Genomic DNA, 19395 nt, shown 5'->3' on the forward strand with positions numbered 1-19395 from the left:
GAGCCAGGGTTTGACAAAGTGACAGGCCTTTCACAGGTCCCAGGGGCCACTTTATGAACCCGCCAAAATGGCCGAGGACATGCCAGAGTGGTCTGTTTTATAGCCTCAATTAGAAGCTGAAAAGCCATGAGGACGCCGGTCGGCGGCGGGCGCGCAGGAATGATGTACGACTGCATGCTGAAACACACGCTAGGTTTAAACGGGATAACGGCTCGGAGGCGCAAAAAGATCGATGCGCTTGACGGAAGGATGCTTTCCGTTCCTTTTTATTTATTTATCATCGAGTCCGTTTTTTAAATGTAGAACAATGTTTCTGCGTGGCCGAGTCCACTCTGCTCTCAATATGGCAGGAACTGTTTCACGCCATATGATTTGAAGCGAGCGCACGTGGCAAGGCCGTACGAGTGCATGCGCATCACAGATGGTGCTGAGACGGGGGGTCGGAGGGTCGTGCTGTCAGTGTGCGGACGTGACCGTTTGGACTCCGGACCGCTCACGCCTATTCAGGCCGTCTGAGTGACGTCTCGTTCGTCGTGCTCCGCAGGAGTTCCTGAGCGACAGCGAGCAAGGCCAGACCAGATTAAACACCGTGCTGTCCCACGGGGATCGTCTCGCCGCCGTGGTGTCCGCTGACAGAGTGGAGACGGTCAGGACCAAAGCCAACGCCGCCAGGGACGACTGGAGGAACCTGATGGACAACCTGAAGCAGAGAGAGACCGTCTTACAGGTATTACTCGAACAAGACAATTAAATAGAGATCATGCAAGAATGACTACGGAACGTGAAAACAAAAACATGCTGTTTTTGAGATAAAATACTGGTTTTAAAAATATTGGCACCCTTCGGGCCCCTTAAGGTATTATGGAATACTTTCTTAGAGAAAGTGGAAATGTCTGTAGACCAAGATGACCATTTTGTTTAGATTTGTACATACAGTATATTTCTGCTCGTTATCTTAAGACAAAGACAAAATCAAAACCAGGAAGTACAACAACAAAAAAACATGAAAAATGAAGGATTTAAGGCTTGTGCTTTTTACGGTGAACCCACTGAACAGGTGAACACAGTCAGGTGACACAGCAGTGACGGCTCACAAGCAGAAGAAGAGAATGCGAACCTTTAAACAAAACCACATGACAGCTAGACGCAGGAACATGAAATATTGGTGGCACAAATGTATAAACATAATGAAGATTCATAATGTATAATGTTAAGACTGTAATCACAATACATTTGCAGTAATATGTGACATCTGTGTTGCTCTTTGTTTTTTTAATTGAAAGCATCATCAGGATGTTTCCTCTGGCGTGGCTGCAGGGTGGAAATGTTTTAGCGTGTAAGCACAATTTTAATGAAAGCACATTACCCAAAGCTACAGCAACAAAGAGGGGTGTGTGTGTGTGTGTGTGTGTGTGTGTGCGCGCGCAGAGTCTTCAATGTCAGATGCAGGAGTTCGAGGCGAGTGTGGAGCCTCTTCAGGACTGGATCAGCAGAACAGAGACGAGTGTACAGGAGAGCAGCGCTCGTCTTCATGACCTCCCCGCCAAGAGACTGGAGCTGAGCAAACTGCAGGTACAGAGCATTAGTTACACCAGAGTAACACATCCTCTCTCTCTGTTCTCCTCTCCTGAAGCACACTCACTCAGACATCAGGAAGTCCACTGATTCACTCTCTACCTCCCTACCTTTCTATCCTGAACTAACTACTGTACCTACAGTACCTGTCTACATTAAACTATCTATCTACCTGCACTCTGCCTCTGCCTACTGACTTTTTCTAAACTACCTACCTACCTGCTTGCCTCCTCCCTACCTACACTAAACTACCCACCCATCTATCTACATTAAACTACCTACATTATTGTGTGCAACAGCATACCACAAACTAGCTACTCACCTACACTAAACCACCTACCTGTTATCTCTACTTACCTACCTATCTACATTAGAATACCTACCTACCTAACTACACTTAACTACCTACCTACTTACCTACACTATACTACCTACCTAAATACCTATATATCTACCAACGTACAATAACCTAGCTATTTACCTACACTAAACCACCTACCTGTTATCTCTACTTACCTACCTATCTACATTAGCATACCTACCTACCTAACTACACTTAACTACCTACCTACTTACCTACACTATACTACCTACTTAAATACCTATATATCTACCAACGTACAATAACCTAGCTATTTACCTACACTAAACCACCTACCTGTTATCTCTACTTACCTACCTATCTACATTAGCATACCTAACTACCTAACTACACTTAACTACCTACCTACTTACCTACACTATACTACCTACTTAAATACCTATATATCTACCAACGTACAATAACCTAGCTATTTACCTACACTAAACCACCTACCTGTTATCTCTACTTACCTACCTATCTACATTAGCATACCTAACTACCTAACTACACTTAACTACCTACCTACTTACCTACACTATACTACCTACTTAAATACCTATATATCTACCAACGTACAATAACCTAGCTATTTACCTACACTAAACCACCTACCTGTTATCTCTACTTACCTACCTATCTACATTAGCATACCTAACTACCTAACTACACTTAACTACCTACCTACTTACCTACACTATACTACCTACTTAAATACCTATATATCTACCAGCGTACAATAAACTAGCTATTTACCCACACTAAACCACCTACCTGTTATCTCTACCTACCTACATATCTATACTAAACTACCTACCTACCCACACTAAATTATACATCTATCTACTTACACTATACTACCTACCTAAATACTTATAGTAAACTACCTACCAACATACAATAAACTACCTACCTATCTACACCAAACTAACTGCATTCCTTTCTCTAGCTAGCTACAGTACATACACTAAACTGCCTACCCTAAACTACCTTCCTACCTACCACGAACTAATAAACTAGCTATTTACCCACCGTACATTAAACCACCTACCTGTTACCGCAACCTACCTACCCCACAATAAACTACCTACCTACCTACCTACACTATAATATCTACCTAAATACCTCTAGTAAATGATTTACCAATGAACAATAAAATTCCTACCAATGTACAATAAACTACCTACCTTCCTATTTCTTCCCACCTACTTACTAAACTTGCCCCATCCCATCTTCTCTACCCAACTACCTCTACCTACTTTTCTACCCATCACCCCACCTGTCCAGCTCTACCTCATGACCTGCAGACATGCAGGTACGTACCTACTGTACCTTTGCCTCCCTGTACTTACCTACCCACCACTACGACCTACCTCTACTACCTTACCTTGTCCATTACTGATGTATGGTTGCTGTGATACTGTAGTTAGTTGTAGTTGATTTTGGGGCAAAAGAGAAAAAAAAAGACTTCCTGTAGACTTCTTTAGTGGAAAAGGAAGTAGCTGAAACGTTACTGTGGTGTGTTTCTGTCTACCATTTCTGTCTGAGTGTCCCTTGTACATGTTAAATCTTCTTATCTGTTTCTCTCTTCCGTTAAAAGTCAATATTTTCTTCTTTTACAATGTTTCCTGAGTCCCACTGACTTTTAACTCGACTGCTCACAGCAAAACCCGCTTAAGATTTAGTATAATAATAATGATAATAATAATATTGTTATTAAACTTAACTTGATTGTGTAAAGCTGCTTTGCGACAATTGTTAAAAGCGCTATACAAATAAAATTGAATTGAAAATTGAAACACCTTAACGAGGTTCATTAAAATAAATAAACTAATCAACAGGGATGCTAACTTTGGAGCTTGCTAATAAAGAGAACTCCTACCTACTGTAGGAATGTTCATAAACTGAGGGGATGCTAACTTTTACACTGTACTGTATGATGTATCATTTGGACGTTGTATGTGTTACTATAGAAACAGGAGGGGGAACCTCTACAGTAAGTTCTCATTTAGCAGTTACTGTTGAAAAAGGGAGCTGTGAAAACGTTAAAACCGTGCAGCGTACATCTAATGAAATGATCACTTTAAATGAACCGAGACAGACCTGGGGTTTAACGGGATTTACATTCTGTTTGAACAGTTTAATAAAGTTCCCTCGCTGAAGGAGATAATAAAATGGCAGTGTTGATTCTGCTGAGTCAGGCGTTTTACACGGCAAAGAATTAGACTCGGATTTAATTAACTGCAGTTTACGAGAGCTTTGTCTCCATCAGACCACAAAAGACCCACGATAAAGGGATTCTCACCTACATGATGGACGGATAAATTCTTTGGAATTATTTTTTTGTTCTGTAGTTTTGGTAGGCATTTTAACTTTGTCTTTTGTTCCTTTCGCTTTCAATCTCTTGATGCATCTACTGTAAATAAGCAGTACTTTCTGTACTCTCTACAGTACTTAGTCCTGCTGTAGTTTCTGTTTCCTTTCATTGCTTGTGTTAGATGTTTACATCAAAGATTCCCTACCAAAGTAAAATGTCAAACCCAGCATCTGGGTAGTATTATTTACTTTGATAATGAATATGCTGAAAACATGGCACACTGTAAAGCAAAACTTTCTATCTTGCGTTTCACATTTCATCTCTTAAACCATATATTTTTATATACGTCTAATGTTTTTTTCTGTAATCTTCTTGTCTCTTTCCATGTTCTGTCCATGCCCTGCTCTTCAGTCGGTGTTGGAGGAGATGGGCTCCATGGAGTCCGAGCTGGGAGTGCTGAGAGAGAGAGCTCACAGCCTGTGGGAAGGTCAGGTGGCTGGGAAAGGCTTCGTGCACCGGGTCTGTCAGCTTGCTGCGCGCTACCTGGCCCTGAGCAACCGCACTAAGGTAATGAGTTTAACTCGTACACACACACACACACAATGATGATGATGATGATGATGATGATACTAACACATGCCTGTAGGCTTGTGCTCTGCACTCATTCACTCTGTGCAGAATTAAGTTTTGGAAGTTAATACAGAAATGTAATCTCAAAGATAATTCCACACAGTTTAGACAGCGTTCAGTATCTTGGTTACGAGAGTAAATATACCCATAACTTAACTAAAATTAAGTCACCAGCTCCGAATGTGTCCTTCTGTCTTTGCCAAAAAATATTGTTAACTCTTTTCTCCCTTTACTCTCCGTCCTACCTTTTATGTTCAGATTTAACAATGCATAAAAGAAATACAAAACCTGGTGAAAAAGTAAAACACAGTACTACAGCCCTCTTTGGTCCACAATTAAATGCACTAATATGCAATTACATTAAACGCAGTCTCAGCTTTAAACTGTCTATCCTGTCTTTTAGACAATTGTCTGGCCACAAGATTCAGAATCCTCACGGTTTGGAATTGTACTGTCTTTTTTTTTTACCTGCTAGTGTGTGTTGTGTGTGAGGTTTGTTAGCGATGCATGAGGGTATTGTGCATCAGAGCAAAGTTTCTTGCATCTTACTATTAATCCACACTATTAAGTTTTTGTTTTCCATAAAGCAGGTGTTTTTAACCGTGTGGGAGATTACTGATTTGTCGAGGATACCGAAGTATATGGAATACTGAAGTTACAGGAATAAATTGAATATTGTTGAATATAAGTTGAATATTTAACCGAATTATTATTTACTATTAAGGATTTTTACATGTATGGACATATTAAAGTTTATTAACTTTTAATGTTAAGGTAATACTGTAGTGTAAACCTAAAATGCAAGGAATAATAAACTGCAAGTGCATGGAACACTCAGATATATGGAACACGTAAGCATATAGTATACTGAAGCATATAAAATAATAAAAGTAGAGAATATTAAAATTTACAAAATGCAATACTGTGGTATTGAATTTTACGGGAGTGTAGGGAATTCCAGAGGTGTGGGGACTACCACTGAAGTATAGGGAATACCAAAGTGTATGAAATACTAAAAAGGCTGGATTATGTGATCATGAGGAATACCTGAGGTGTGGAAAATGCTAAAGTTGAAGAAATACCCTAAATGTAGGAATGTATGAAATAATTAGAGGATTAAGAACTAAAGTGGTGGGTCTACTGGAGTGTAGGGAATATTGAAGTGTGGGGAATAGTGATAGGGACTAACTGAAGTGGAGGGAATGCTGAAATGTAGGAAATTATTGACGTGTGGAGAGAGAACTGAAGTGCGGAGTGTAGGGAGTACTGGAGTGTAGGCAATAGCTGAAGTGTAGCAAATGAGTGAAATCTAGGAGAAAACACAAAGTGTGGTGACTAACTGTAGTGTTGAGAATAACCCAAGGGTTGCCCATATCGTAATATGGGAAATTCTGGAGTATAAGGAATAACTGAAGTTAAGGACATAAACAAAATAACCAACATAGGGGAAAACTGAGATGTAGGGAATAATTGAAGAGGATAAGTGAAGTGTTTGGAATACTGGAGTGCGGGGAGCAATTGGAGTGTAGGAAATAGTGAAGTGTAGGGATACATGAAGCATTGGGAATACTGGAGTGGGGAGAATAACTGGTGTTTGGGGGATACAGAAGCATAGGGAATACTGAAATGTAGGAAAATTACTGCAGTGTAGGGAATCATGAAGCGTGGAGAATAACTAAAGTGTGGGCAATACTGAATCTTGGGGAATGCCAAAGCATGGGGAATGGTGAGATGTAGTAAAATACTGGAAAGTAAGGAATACTGAAGCATGGGGAATACCAATGTGTAGGGAACGGTGAAGTGTGGGGAATCCTGAAGTGTAGGAAATACTGCAGTTTGAAGAGAATGTTCAGGGTGCTTAGAAGCATTATATTTGTTTGTTTGTTTGTTTGTTTTATTTAAAATTAATTTGATTTGGGAATGCTTTAAAATCCATTTGTTGTTAGAGATGCTGTCCAGTAAAGCGTAAATATAATTTCATGGAGAATATCAAGGTGCTGCTGCTGCAGAACACAGTTGACCTTTACGCCTGTGTTTGTTGGTTTGTTCTCTGTGTTCTCATTATCATCCCGTGTGATTTATTACACTCTCGTCAAAAGAAAGCACTTTAGGCAGAAAGTCTGAACCGGTCCACGCTCATGAAGCTGTGCTTGTTTTCTAACATTGTTTTCTAATTATTTTCCAAAGCTGGACTCTTGGGAACACAGTCGCTGGTGTGTTGGAAAGCCGATGGCCACTGCAATGAAATCTTTCTAATTCAGTTTGCTGATTCTGTATTTCCGAGCTGGTGTTACACTTAGACTCCAAATGCAGTAAAAAAAAAAAAAAGCCAGCAAGGATGCTGAGTGAATACATTTCTGTCCATTTTTTAGCAAGAGAGACATGGGATCTTTTAATTAATCAAGGCAGAAAGTTTTCCTCTAAGGAAGTTTTTTTTCTTACTCCATTTTTTCACTCGCATCTTGATTAGCATTTTTAATGCTTTAACATCTGGAAATTCATGTCATGTTGGGGTTCCATCACTGCCTATTAAGATTTTAGTGTAAATCACAGTGTGTATCACAGCATGTGTCACCTCTCACAGCGTTCTGATATAAAAACAATTGCACCAATTGATGTTTCATTTTTATTACACCATTCCATACAGTTTACTGTTTTACCTGGAGGGATGGGGTTTGGGACCCAGGTGGGGAGGGGACGGGGTGTCCCAGGAGCCTAATGAATACTGGGGGAATACTGAACTGTATGGATTACTGAAATGAAAAGATTTCTGAATTATATAGAATACTGAAATGAAGGGAAAAATAAAGAATAGTGAGGTGTACTAAATATTGTAAGGAGAAAAATTATTGTTCCAAAATAAGTCTGGAGCGTTCAGATTACGGGAGTGTATGGAATACTGAAGTGAAGGAAATACTGAAGTAGACAGAAGTGAAGTGAAGGGAATACTGAGGTGAAGGGAATACTAAGGTATTGGGAATACTAAAGTGTTGGGAATACTAAAGGGAATACTGAGGTGAAGGGAATACTGAAGTGATGGGAATACCAAGGTGTTGGGAATACTAAAGTGAAGGGAATACTAAAGGGAATACTAAAGTGAAGGGAATACTGAGGTGAAGGGAATATTGAAGTGGAGGGAATATTGAGGTGAAGGGAATACTGAAGTGATGGGAATACAAAGGTGTTGGGAATACTAAAGTGAAGGGAATATTAAAGGGAATACTAAAGGGAATACTGAGGTGAAGGGAATACTGAAGTGATGGGAATACTAAGGTGTTGGGAATACTAAAGTGAAGGGAATATTAAAGGGAATACTAAAGGGAATACTAAAGTGAAGGGAATGCTGAGGTGAAGGGAATGCTGAGGTGAAGGGAATGCTGAGGTGAAGGGAATGCTGAGGTGATGGGAATACTAAAGTGAAGGGAATACTGAGGTGAAGGAAATACTGAGGTGAAGGGAATATTGAAGTGAAGGGAATGCTGAGGTGAAGGGAATACTGAAGTGATGGGAATACTAAGGTGTTGGGAATACTAAAGTGAAGGGAATATTAAAGGGAATACTAAAGGGAATACTAAAGTGAAGGGAATGCTGAGGTGAAGGGAATGCTGCGGTGATGGGAATATTGAAGTGAAGGATGTTCTGAGGTGAAGGGAATTTTGAGGTAAAGAAAATGGTAGGGTGAGGGGAATGCTGAGGTGAAGGGAATATTAAGGTGAAGGGAATGCTGAGGTAAAGGGAAAACTTGGGTAAAGGTAATGCTGTTGCGAAGGCAATTCTGATGCGAATAGAATGTGGATGTGAAGGGAATGCTGAGGTAAAGGGAATACCGGGGTGAAGGAAATACCGAGGTGAAGGCAATGTTGTTGCGAAGGCAATGCGGATGGGAAGGGAATGTTGGTGTAAAGGGAATGCTAAAGTAAAGGGACTACTGAGGTGAAGGGAATACTAAAATGAAGGGAATACTGAGGGGGAGGTAATGCCGAGGTATAGGGAATACCAAGTTGAAGGAAGTTCTGAGGTGAAGAAAATGCTAAGGTGAAGGGAATACTGAGGTGAATGGAAAACTTAGGTGAAGGTAATGCCGAGGTGAAGGGAATGCTGATGCGAACAGAATGTGGATGTGAAGGAAATTCTGAGGTGGAGGGAATACCAAGGTGAAGGGAATACCGAGGTGAAGGCAATGCTGATGCGAACGGAATGCAGGTGTGAAAGGGAATTCTGAGATAAAGGGAATGCTAAGATGAAGGGAATACTGTATTGAATTGAGGGGAATACTTGAGTGAAGGAAATTCTGAAGTGAAAGAATTACAGGGGTGAAGGGAATATTCAAGTGAAGGGAATAAAAAAATGGAAAGAATACTGAAGGCTACAGAAAATTGTGGTATTGGAGTGGAGTAAAAGACTGAAGTGTAGAGAATACTGAAGCATCAAGAATGTTTAAGCATCTGAAATACTAAAGCATCTAAAATACTGAATCAAAGGTGTATGAAATACTAAAGTTCAGGAGACACTGAAGTATAAGGAATACAGAGATGTGTGGAATATTAAATTGTATGCCTTGTATTTGTCTAGTCTTATATTTTATTCCGTCTTGTCAATAAGCTAAAAAATTATACGCTTTTCCTTTCTGCCCCCCACAGGAGAAGGTCTCCCGAGTGGAGCGCGTCGTAGGGGAGCACCAGCTTTTCTCGCAGGGCTTACAGGAACTTCAGAGCTGGGTTTCAGAAGCCCAGGAGATCCTCGAGACCTGCCGAACTCCCACCGCTGACAAGAGTGTGCTGCTTACCAGGATGAGCCAGCTCGAGGTACTGGTGCTCTTCAAACACTTTCCATGCTCTGTAAAAAAAACTCTGATTCTGGTTAAGGAGTTTAGCTCTCTGTGTGGGTCATAATGTTACTTATGAGCTTAGTGATGTTACATATTTATATATGCATGCATTTTTAATGATGTCAAGATAAAATACGTAAAGCTTTATTCATCCCTCAGGGAAGTTAAACTGCATTAACGTTCCTGGTAATAAAGTGTCTGGAGACGTCTTATTACTGCGAGTGTAACAGTAGTCATGTTGTTGCTGGTGCAGGAGCTGCTGGCGGCGCGTCAGGAGCGAGAGATCCAGCTGAAGATGCTCATCACCAGAGGAGAAGCGGTGCAGAGGAACACCTCAGCCGAGGGCGTACCTGTCGTCCGCAAACAGATCCAGGACCTTAAAGACTCCTGGGACTCGCTTCTCTCCGCCTCTATTCAGTGCAAAAGGTCTGGAGTTTATATCATCTTCACATCCCTTTACAGATTGCTTTGAGTTTTCAAAGCTGGTTGGTCAGGAGGTCATGTGCTCTTTTTGATATGTCACTGTTGCCATAGTAACATCCTACAGGGAGACAGCATTACATTATTATATTTGTGTTTTTTATTATTGGTGCTGTATTCCTTTTCCTATATTTTAACCCACTGGGGTCTACAAACCTGGCAGTGGGATCACGGGAAAAAAAAAAGGTTAAATAAATGCTCTGTCCTTTTTGATCGTACGCATAAGTGTAGTACATCATTTGAATCTGTAACTACTTTAATTTGTGTCAAATTTAATTCGACAGACAGACATAAGAAATATATATAGCGAGAGCCTGATGTGTCTGAACCAAGTCTAATCGAAAACAGCTATTCTCAGTTTGTCTATTCCGTATGAAACGCATTCTGTATTCTATATATCTCGCTCTCAATACAAAAGAATTGCTCCTAAAGATAGCGTGAAAATTTGGTTTCCTCTTGCTGCATTTAACGGGGCTTTACAGGTTTCTGAGTCGTGGGTGAGAGGGTCTGTGTTTATTTTTCTTCCTGCGTCTGTTGCATTCACAGCCAGCTGGAAGGCGCGTTGTCTCACTGGACCAGCTATCAGGAGGACGTGAGCCAGTTTGAGGGCTGGCTGGAACGAGTGGAGGAGAGTCTGGGGAGCTCGGATAAACACTACACCGAGATGAGGGAAAAGACGGCGAATTTACGCCAGGCCAAGGTGTGTGCAGTGCCTCGCGCCGTGCTGCGCCGTAATCCGTTGGTCTGTTTTATCAGCGAAAAACATATTCCTATAATATATAGTATGTTCTATGATAATAATATCATAATATTTTTTTATTATTATTTATAATAATATTTTTGTAAATGCAGTGGAACCTTGGATTACGAGCATAATTCATTCCCGGAAGCAGGCTCGCATTCCAAAACACTCGTAAACCAAATCGAATTTTCCCATAAGAAATAATGTAAAATTTAATTATGCATTCCACAGCCCAAAAAAATTAATACATAAAAATAATTAAGACAAAATATTAAGTAAAAAAAAAAAAAATGAACCTGCACTTTACCTTTAAAAAAAAGTAAAAAATAAATCCAGACAGATTTCCGTTTATGCGTGCAGGCGCTGTGTGTGTGTGTGTGTGTGTGTGTGTGTGTGTGTGTGTGTGTGTGTGTGTGTGTGTTTGTGTATGTGTGTGAAGCTGAAGTGAAAGGAGACTCTTACTTTCAGCCCCTCCCGTCTCCCCCTTCTTATCTTACACAGTAAATCTTTCTTCTCTCTTATTTGAATTTTACACAAACACACACACATACAGTACACAGACATTAAAGGAAAGACTGTTCTGTTGGAAAAATTAGCAAAATGCTCTACTTGGCGAGTACTTCTACTTCCCCCAAAAGGCTTAGCCTTTGCCAGGCCACAGTTGTAAATAAGAAACCTGTTCCTAATCTGTAAATAAAGGTAAATAAATAAATAAAAAATAGCAAGGAACACCGCTAACGACACTCGTGTGAGCGCACACTAACGGAATCACTGCTGTAAAGTAAAACAAAAACAAATGAACCGGCACTTTACCTTTGAAAAGAATCACGACAGAGCAGTGTTTCTGTGTAGAGACACACACACACACACACTCTAAAGGCGAGGGAGAGAGAGTATGTGTGAACTGGCATGGTGTCAAATCACGCGCGCACAACAACAGCGAAAGAGAAAATGGATTTTTAACCTTCTAATGAGACTTTTTTTGCTTTACACGCGCACACACACGTGTACACATGCGCTTACAGACACAAAATAAAATGTTTTACGCACACACACATGGTCACAGTGTTATAGTAAACAGTACACGCATGCACAGATGTTGATTATATCCATAAGAGATGCGCATTAAGACCCAGGAGGGGAGACGGTTACCCACAATTCCGCAGCACAAGAGAGTGAAAAACCGTTAGCTATACTTGGTATTCGTAAACCACGACTTGCTTGTTTTTTAAGTCAAAATTATTATAAATCTTTGCTTGTTACTTTGCGTTACTCGCAATCCAAGGTTTCACTGTATTTATACCGCAGTGACGCTGAATTCTCATCTATGAACAGTCTAAAGGTGTTATAAATTTGCAGTATATTAACATGTTATTGTTTCCATAGTTACGACTAATTCAAAGAGATTTGTTTACTGCATGTAATCTGGGATTTATAAAAAGGGAAAAAAAACATTTTATAAATCTTATTGGTTTACTGATTGGAAAGTCACAAAGTTGAAGTCGCAAAGCTGTGTTGTTTTTTTGTTTCTATTTTTGTTTTTGTATTTTAACTTCTAAAACAGAAAAAAAAGATCAGTAAAAATATAATGTCTGTTTATGGTGGTATCAAGTGCTCTGGTATAAAAGGGATAAAACACATTCAGGATGGCGTTATAGAAAACAGTCTACATCCAGGTGGTCCTGCCTGGTCCGCCTCATATCCCCCCCCCCCCAACCCTCCCCTTTGTTGATTATTTTCCTAAAACAGCATAACACAGTGGGAGTTGTATTTTCCAGATAAAGTATCGCATGTAAGAGGGTTTTGCTTAAACACTAAGTTGATTGATAATAATGTTGATATTTATTTTCCTTTTTTTTTTCCTCCAGCTGCTTTACGAGGAAGTGTTGAGTCACTCGAGCCTGTTGGAGACCATCGCGACCAAGGGCTCCAACATTCCCGAGCACTCGGCCACTCAGCAGGAGGTCCACGAGCTCAGCGAGCAATACGGAGCCATCAAGGACAAAGCCAAGGTATGTCTAGGAAACAAACCGAGGACGTAAATCAGACTGCGCTTTGGAGTACGACGTGTTTTTCTGCACCGTTTCAGGCTGCTGTCAGGAAGGCGGAAGAGCTTGTCCTGGTCCATCAGGAGTACCAGCGAGGTCTGCACATGTTTGAGGACTGGCTGGAACAGGAGCAGAGCAACCTGGGACTGCTTTCACCCCTGGATGGAGATGTGCACACACTCGAGAAAACCCTGGCAGAACTACACGTGAGTATAGACCACCTGGTTGTTGTTTTTTCGTCCCTATCCGCTTGTCTTCTTAGCTTCTCATCAACATCTCTTTTTTTACCCTCCACAGATGCTCCAGTCACGTTGCTCCGAGGGCCACGGCTTGCTAACGTCAGCTCTGTTGAGCCGGGAGCGGGTGATCCCATGGGGCGTCCCCCAGATCGAGGACAGGGCGTTGGAGACGGCGCAGAGAGAGTGGCAGGCGTATCAGGACAGGCTGGAGAACACTCGAGCTGGCCTGGAGCAGACGCTCGTCAGGCTGCAACAGCTGGAGGGACGATTCCAGAGCCTGGACCAGTGGCTGGTGGACATCGAGCTCAAGGTCGAGCTGAGGAGCCACAGACGCTCCGATTGTGCTGCGAAAGAGCTCCAGCTCCAGCAGCTGATGGTGAGGAGGGGACAGAAGCATGCTTATGGGCGTGTCCACAAGTCTGTCCATCTCTGCTACCCCATTCCAAAAATATTTTTTTCCTTAATACACGTCTAATGAAAGGTTGAAACAGGGTTTATTTCCTTATTACCTAACTAAAAATATATAAACTAGCGGTGCCAAAATTTAACACAGGACAACACCTGACCTAAAAAAAAAAGGCTAAGAGAAACACCCGACTGCTGGAAGCTGGTACGAGGATGAGTGTTCCTGCTGAACAGCCGGCAGAGGAACACAGATGATTTAAATAGACTAATGAGGGGGAACCAGCAACAGGTGAGAATAATTAACTACCATGGCAGCAGGCTCAGGAGAACAGGAAGCAGCGACCTCATAAGGCACGTGAAGGAGAGAAATGGGCAGAAGGCGCGTAGATTATGAAGAGTAAACAACAGTCAGGCCAGACGTGAGGACGTTGTAGTGTCTGCATCGGCCCCCAGTGCAGACGTGTACCAACGCTGACACCTTCTTCTTCTCTTCATTCTGCTCTTTCTTTTAAAAATGCGGTAGATTTACAGTATAGTTTCCATAAGTCTTTTATTCTCTTAAATAAATACATAAATAAATAAAGGTTAGGTTAGGTTTAGGTTTATCGTCATTCATCATGTTAAACATGAAAGAACGAAATTCGTTTAATAATAATAATAATAATAATAATAATAATGATAATATTAATAATAAAAACATCCTGAAGAAAGCTATATGTACAGTCTATAGGACAATAAATCCTAGGCATAAATTAATATATGAATAATAATAAGTAAATAATACACAACATGTTTAAAAAAATATGTCCCTAATTACATTGTCATTTAAGTGCAGATTTATTTAACTTGGTGAGTTTTTGGGTTTATTATTCTCACTGGAATAATAATAATAATAATAATAATAACATAAACAAGACATAAATATTACAGTATATTGTAAAATATGTATTAATATGAAGTATAATAATATAATACTTAGAGGTATAATTGTCTGAAAAAATTATAAAATAACAATAATTTATCTCTTTTTATGTGCCATTCTGTCTATTTTACTTTTTATATTTTTTACCTGTTTATTTATTTCTCTCTGTGTCTCTCTACTTATCTCTCTGTCTCTGGTTTGCTGTCTCTGTCTTCATTTTATTTCCATATTTATTTCCCTTTTTTACATATTCTTGCATTCTTTTATTTGTCATCCTTGTTTTGCTGTCTATTTGTCTTTTCATGTTGATCTCTTTTTTTATTTTTCCTTCTATTTTTTCCTGTCTTACTGCCTTTCTCCATTTTGCTGTCTTTATTTTGCTGTCTTTTTCTGTCTTTTTCTGTATCTAATAATCTCTCTCTGTCTTCTGTCTTTTTCTCTATGTACTTCATCTCACTTTGTTTCTCTGTTTCTCTCTTTTTTGCCTGTCTGCCTGTCTGTCTGCCTGTCTGTCTGCCTGTCTGTCTGCCTGTCTGTCTGTCTGTCTGTCTGTCTGTCTGTCTGTCTGTCTGTGTCTCAGCGGTGGCAGGTGGAGGCGGTACAGAAGCAGTGTGAGATGGAGACTCTGAGTGCTTTAGCTCAGCAGGTTGTTGAAGACGCCCACGTCAGCGCCCGAGTCAGCGCCCGGGTCACTCAGCTCACCACGCGCTACCACGCCCTCCTCCTGCGCACACAGGTCAGGAGAAACAACACGGAATCCGTCCGGGCAGGCCGGAGATAAGAAATAAGATGTTTTCAGGCTCCTTGTGTTCGGGGAAAACAACACACACCTTCATGTTTGTCTCATTAAAAACCTAGCCTTATAAATTTAACAAGTTACTGGTGTCAGTATGTTGGGAGTGGCCATGTTGCTTCAAGGTCACTTTGATGAGCTCAAGGTTCAAAGTGTTGAGGCAAGTCATGACCTTTAATTGGAGCGCAGCGTGTTCTTCTCCACAACCGGAAAAATGTAAAGTTATGTCAGAAATTTAAAGAATGAATGTTTTTAGGAGAATTGGCTATAGTCTGTGTTAAAGCATGTATACATTTTTAATGCTTTAATCCTTGTTTTGAAATTTACTCATTAACACACACACACACACAGGTTTCCTCGATATTTAGCTGTTAATGTATACAAATGCTTGCACCTATTTGGAGATACTTTAGACAGAGACAGTTCTGAGAACAGTTTATAATCAGAGAATTACTTCAATCTAATAAGCCCTGATCCTAAAACTGTTCTCAGAACTGTGACTTTGTGACTTCTGCTTCTAGAATTTGGTCCAAATTGCGTCACACTGAGGTTTGAGGAATTTCAATTTATCAAGAATTTTTATTAATCAAGAGTTACCGCGGTAACAACCCCAACTTAACGTGTATGTCAAATGCAATATAAATAATGTATGGTATTATACGAGGGACGTTCGAGTCAAAGCTGGGCTTTTTTTTTTTTTTTATATATATATATCATTTTCTTTTTCTCTATATAATCTGAGCCACCTCGGCCTGGATCGTCGTGTACACACATACGGGGTTCTGTAAAATGTTTGCACCGTTCATATGTTTAACAGCGGATAAGAGTCTCATCACTGTACTGTGCTTGAAGTCTTGTGTAAATGTCAATCACTTTCACACCTTCATTCACACAGACATTCATAAAAAAAAACAAAATACAAATTAATTTGAAAAGTCCCGGATTGATTTGAACGCGCCACTTAATAACTTGATGCTCGCCTTAAGTCTTATTTTTACACTAAAGCACTTTTTTTATTTTATTTTACGGTAACATTTGTTGATTGTTTTCCTTTAACAGCACAACACGGAGTGTATGATGTTTCAGTTTAAATGCATCTACAGTACACAGTAGATGTGTCCTTTACAGAATTAAGACTGGGTGAGAGTGTAAACCTGAACGAACACTAAAGGTCTATAAAGAAATAATAGACTTATAGATCAGTCGAAAACATCAAAATCTCAGCCTGTGTGAGTCCTACTAATGACCGACTAACCGCTGCTCCTGCTGCCAGCACACGGTGATGAGCGTCATTCCTCATCTGTCTAAACCCTGGAAATTGTCCAGGTTGTAAGAAACAGGCCCCTCCGTCACCCCCCCCCCCCCTTTTTTTTGTGTAGCTCTGGTAAAAAAAAAAAAAAAAAGGAACGCAAAATCATCGTACAAGTCATAAGCTTGTAATTAAACAATAAAGGAGGTGTTCTTTTACTTCTGCTGCCGTAGCAACAGCGGAATTGATTTTCTTTTTTATACCTGCACTAATGCGTTCCCCCCCCCTCCTCCCCCTCGCCCCTCCCTTTCTCGGTAACACACGCGCTCCTACACCCCTTCCACCCACCTTGCGCGTTAGAGGTGTGTGTAATTATTCAGCGAGAAACGACAGGCTGCCACATGCGCTGCAGTCGAGAGCTGCTGATAGGTGTGTGTGTGTGTGTGTGTGTGCGCGTGCTTAATTGGAGTCGAGAGCCAGGGCATCTGGATTTCACTGTGCAAGCGCTTTATGAGACATGACAGGAAAGTAAAAAAATGAAAACGTCAAAAAGCACGAATTTCCCTTATGAGAAACCCTGCGCTCACCAAAACTCGGAAAAAGCAGCGCCTGGAAAGTCTCAGGTGTAAAACATGCTTGTCTTGGGAGGAAAAGATCTTTATGTGGGTTATTTATTAAATTTTTCCCCCCAAAAAACGCTGGGACCGGAGCTTTATACATAACCATGAGAGAGTGTAATAAAGTCATAATTCGCGGTGAAACGCTCTTGTACTTAGCCTTAAATGCTCGGCCTTTGCGCAGGAGACGATCCGTCAGCTCCAGGAGGAACTCAGGAGCGTGGGCGAGGCTCAGGACGCTCTCAGGACCTTCTCCGACTGGCTGAGCGCGACCACGGCGGGTTTTAAAGCAGCCAGCGAGAGCGAGCAGGCCCCGGACAGGACGTCTCTGGAGAAAAAGATGAAAAGGCTGGAGGTACGGTGCAGGGAATACAAACACGCACACGCGCACACACACACACACACACACAAACACGCATGCACACACATGAGAGCAGCCTACAGTGCTGAGATAAATGGACTGTCAGAGAGTTAATAGCTGCTGTATTCCAGAGCAGTTTGTCATTGATTTAATTCTCCTCTTATATGAAATGACTTTGGCGAGGACAGAAAACGCACAAGAATCCATCATCGTCAGAGATCGTCTGTTTCAAGCGGCTGATAATGAAGCTAATTACATTGCCGTTCCAATACTTTTAAACCAGCCGCTTTCGCCAAAAAAAAAAAAAAAAAAAACGGGCTGCACCAAAATCACACAAGTTGTATGTTTTATTTATTTATTCTTTTTTTTTTTTTTTCTATTATATTAACTCGAGAGGCTCGTGTGTGTGAGTGTGTGTGAGAGAGAGAGAAATTCCCAGGAGATCAGCAGGTTATAAATGAAGTCGTCAAAAACGAGCACCAAAATCCACGCCAAGGTTAAAGTCGCCGAGATGTAAAGCTCTTCCTCTGTGTTCATGCGTCGAGTAACTAATATCAGCCACGTGATTGGCTGATTCGATACCTGCATAAGTGACCAGGTGTACAGGGGTTCCTAATAAAGTGGACACTGTATATTCTACACTACACTATTTAAATGGACTCTATATGTCATGAATGTAAAAAAAAAACATTTTAATTTGAAGATATTGTGGCGTGGACGATGTCAACACGGTCTATGGTTGGGCTTTAAAGATTGGTGAAATAAACGTCCTGATCTTTTCGAACTTTTTAAGGTTTTCTTTTTAGAAAAATCAACTTTTATCTTTTAAATGCTACAGCATTTTATTAAAAATAAACGTTGTCATTATTCACAACATAAGGAACGGCTTAAAGTTGACTGAGATGAGTTAAGTGCAATACACTGCCATGCATTCTTATTTTAAAGCCTTTGCTCAGATGCAAAAACTAATAAAAAAGGTATTTCAAATGAGTTTAAGTATAAAAAAAAAACTAAGGCACACATTAAAATAAATAATTATACAAAAACACTAAGTTGTGCAACTTCGACGCAGAAGATTTTGCCTCGATTATTTTTTGTAATCGAATTACTCGAGTTACTCGAGGAATCGTTTCTGCTCTACTTAAATGAGTTTTTTATTATTATTATAACTATTATTAGTTCTAATATTAGTAATATTATTACAACCTGTACTTAGACAGCATTTGGAATTGTAACAAAAACTTTAAAGTGGGCCTATTATGCCATTTTAAAGGTTGCTAATATTGCTTAACGAGTCTCTTTAAACAGGTTTACATGTATGCAAGATCAAAAAACACTTTGGTTTTCTCCAAAAATAGATTTAATTTTACCGCATTTCTAAATGATTCGTAAACGACTCGTGGGAAGCAGTTTAAAGATTCAGTCTGTCTAAACCCCTCCTTTCCGTGAGCCCGCAAATGTGTATTATACAAAACTAAAGTAAAAGAAAAACAGCAACCAAACAAAGATATAAACAATATTTACAAACTGCATATAATAAACTGTATGTGTGTGAGAGAGTGGAAAATGTCCGAAGTCCGTGTTTATTGTATGCGTGTTATCCGAGTATACGAGTATGGTTCGGGTCAATGAAGTCGGAAAGGCCGATGACGGAGGGTGAGAAGTCCGGCGAATATGTCCAGTCAAAGATAATCTGGTTAAAAAAATCTTCGAAAGAAAATGATCCACAGCAATCTCTCCTTGTCTCGTCCAAACAAATGACGGCAGCGCTGGTCCACCATTACTACTCCTCACCTCGCTCCTTCCCGGCTGTACCTTTGAAGGCAGG

General features: G+C 40.4%; 1 protein-coding gene across 1 annotated transcript in view; it reads left to right on the forward strand.

Annotated features, from left to right (window-relative positions):
* Positions 1-19395, forward strand: part of syne1a (spectrin repeat containing, nuclear envelope 1a) — a 202842-nt gene that overhangs the window by 97049 nt on the left and 86398 nt on the right. Inside the window, 11 exon segments of the mRNA XM_053488825.1 lie at positions 545-727; positions 1429-1572; positions 4665-4820; positions 9524-9688; positions 9965-10137; positions 10738-10891; positions 12802-12945; positions 13023-13187; positions 13279-13596; positions 15128-15283; positions 17391-17561. Coding sequence (XP_053344800.1) covers positions 545-727; positions 1429-1572; positions 4665-4820; positions 9524-9688; positions 9965-10137; positions 10738-10891; positions 12802-12945; positions 13023-13187; positions 13279-13596; positions 15128-15283; positions 17391-17561 — 1929 coding nt within the window.

This window comes from Clarias gariepinus, chromosome 27, assembly GCF_024256425.1.
Source record: "Clarias gariepinus isolate MV-2021 ecotype Netherlands chromosome 27, CGAR_prim_01v2, whole genome shotgun sequence".
NCBI lineage: Eukaryota > Metazoa > Chordata > Actinopteri > Siluriformes > Clariidae > Clarias > Clarias gariepinus.